This window comes from Haplochromis burtoni, unplaced genomic scaffold (assembly GCF_018398535.1).
Source record: "Haplochromis burtoni strain Fernald_Lab_line unplaced genomic scaffold, NCSU_Asbu1 Contig_379, whole genome shotgun sequence".
In the NCBI taxonomy this organism is placed as follows: domain Eukaryota; kingdom Metazoa; phylum Chordata; class Actinopteri; order Cichliformes; family Cichlidae; genus Haplochromis; species Haplochromis burtoni.
The window spans coordinates 579,437-580,899 of NW_024582740.1; the positions used below are offsets into that span (position 1 = coordinate 579,437).

The 1,463-nt window shown below is 40.7% G+C and overlaps 1 protein-coding gene across 1 annotated transcript in view; it reads left to right on the forward strand.

Moving 5' to 3' along the window:
• Positions 1 to 1,463, forward strand: part of LOC102311555 (V-set domain-containing T-cell activation inhibitor 1) — a gene marked incomplete at its 5' end in the record, with an annotated part of 3,985 nt that continues 2,522 nt past the window's right edge. Inside the window, 1 exon segment of the mRNA XM_014340518.2 lies at positions 1 to 37. Within this exon segment, the coding sequence (XP_014196004.1) occupies positions 1 to 37 (37 nt within the window).

Here is a 1,463-nt window from a genome sequence, read left to right on the forward strand (position 1 = left end):
CCAAAGCAACAACGTTTCAACATTAAACTCATCGTTGGTGAGTTTTTCATTTTTGAAAACATCCTGAAAACACAACTAAGATCGCTGCTTTACTCACTCCAATAATGTAATAACAGAGTTCTGCATTTATGCTGAGGTGGCTCTCACTGTTAGATTGTACAGATGTAACTACGAAGCAAACAGCAGGAGATAAGCTGATGATGCAGAGTGAAAACGTGTTGTTGTTGCCTTTCAGAACGTGTCTTTAAGGACCGATCAGGTGACGTCACAGGTGAGTGATGATGTCATTAATATCCGCGACGTGTGCTGCAGCTCTGCAGGCCTGAGCATCATTTGAGAAGTGTTGATACTGAACAGCATAAACAGTTCAGTAAATCAGAGTCTGTGATGCTCTGCATTTAAGCACAGATCAGGAGAAACAGTGTTGAACCCTGTTTTTGATCTATAACCCCAATGTGTGTAAAATGTGAATAAAAATAAAATGCCACGACTTTCAGGTCTCATTAAATGATATTTCATTCAGAATAGAACATAGAAAATATATCAGATGTTTAAACTGACAAAAAAAAAAAAATTTAGGAAAAGAAAAAGGGGTCTTTTTTAATTTGATGGCAGCAACATGTCTCCAAAATGGAAGTACAGCGTCAGGTTCACCTTGTGCAGCATTCTCTCTTCTTTTAACAGCGGTCCATAAACATCTGGGAGCTGAGGAGAGCATGTGCTGGACTTTGTGACAGGCATGATGGTGAAACATCTGCACCGCATGTTGCCAAGTTCAGTATTCAGACTCTGCCACTATGAAGCCATGTTTCTTTTAATAGATCCAGTGTGCAGTTTAGCATGATCTTGGGGAAGTACAGTATAAGAGGCCTGTGACTGGACAATATTGAAGTCCCTTGCCCACAGAGATTTCTTCAGATTTTCTGGAACTGCCATCAAATTCAAAATGATCAAATCTGGGTTCTGCTGGGAATGAAATATGGATTTGTGAGATCTGCAAATCAGAACAGCTCACAGTTAGCAGCAACATGAAGAATCTGAACAGGTTGTTGTGTGGCCTTGTCTCTCTGTGACACATGAATTTGAAGCTTTATTCCGAGTTCTGTGTGTAAATGAGTGAATGATGCACAGCCTCTGGGTGCAGAGTTGTAGCACACAGTGCAGATGTAAACATCAGTGACATCGTCAGCCTGTTGATTTCTCCAGATCTGTCTTTAGTCTGAGACACTGTGGGTTACGGTCATGTGATAACACTCACCTGTAACAGTACTGTAACTGCAGTATACAGGGAGTGCAGAATTATTAGGCAAATTAGTATTTTGTCCACATCATCCTCTTCATGCATGTTGTCTTACTCCAAGCTGTACAGGCTTGAAAGCCTACTACCAATTAAGCATATTAGGTGATGTGCATCTCTGTAATGAGAAGGGGTGTGGTCTAATGACATCAACACCCTATATCAG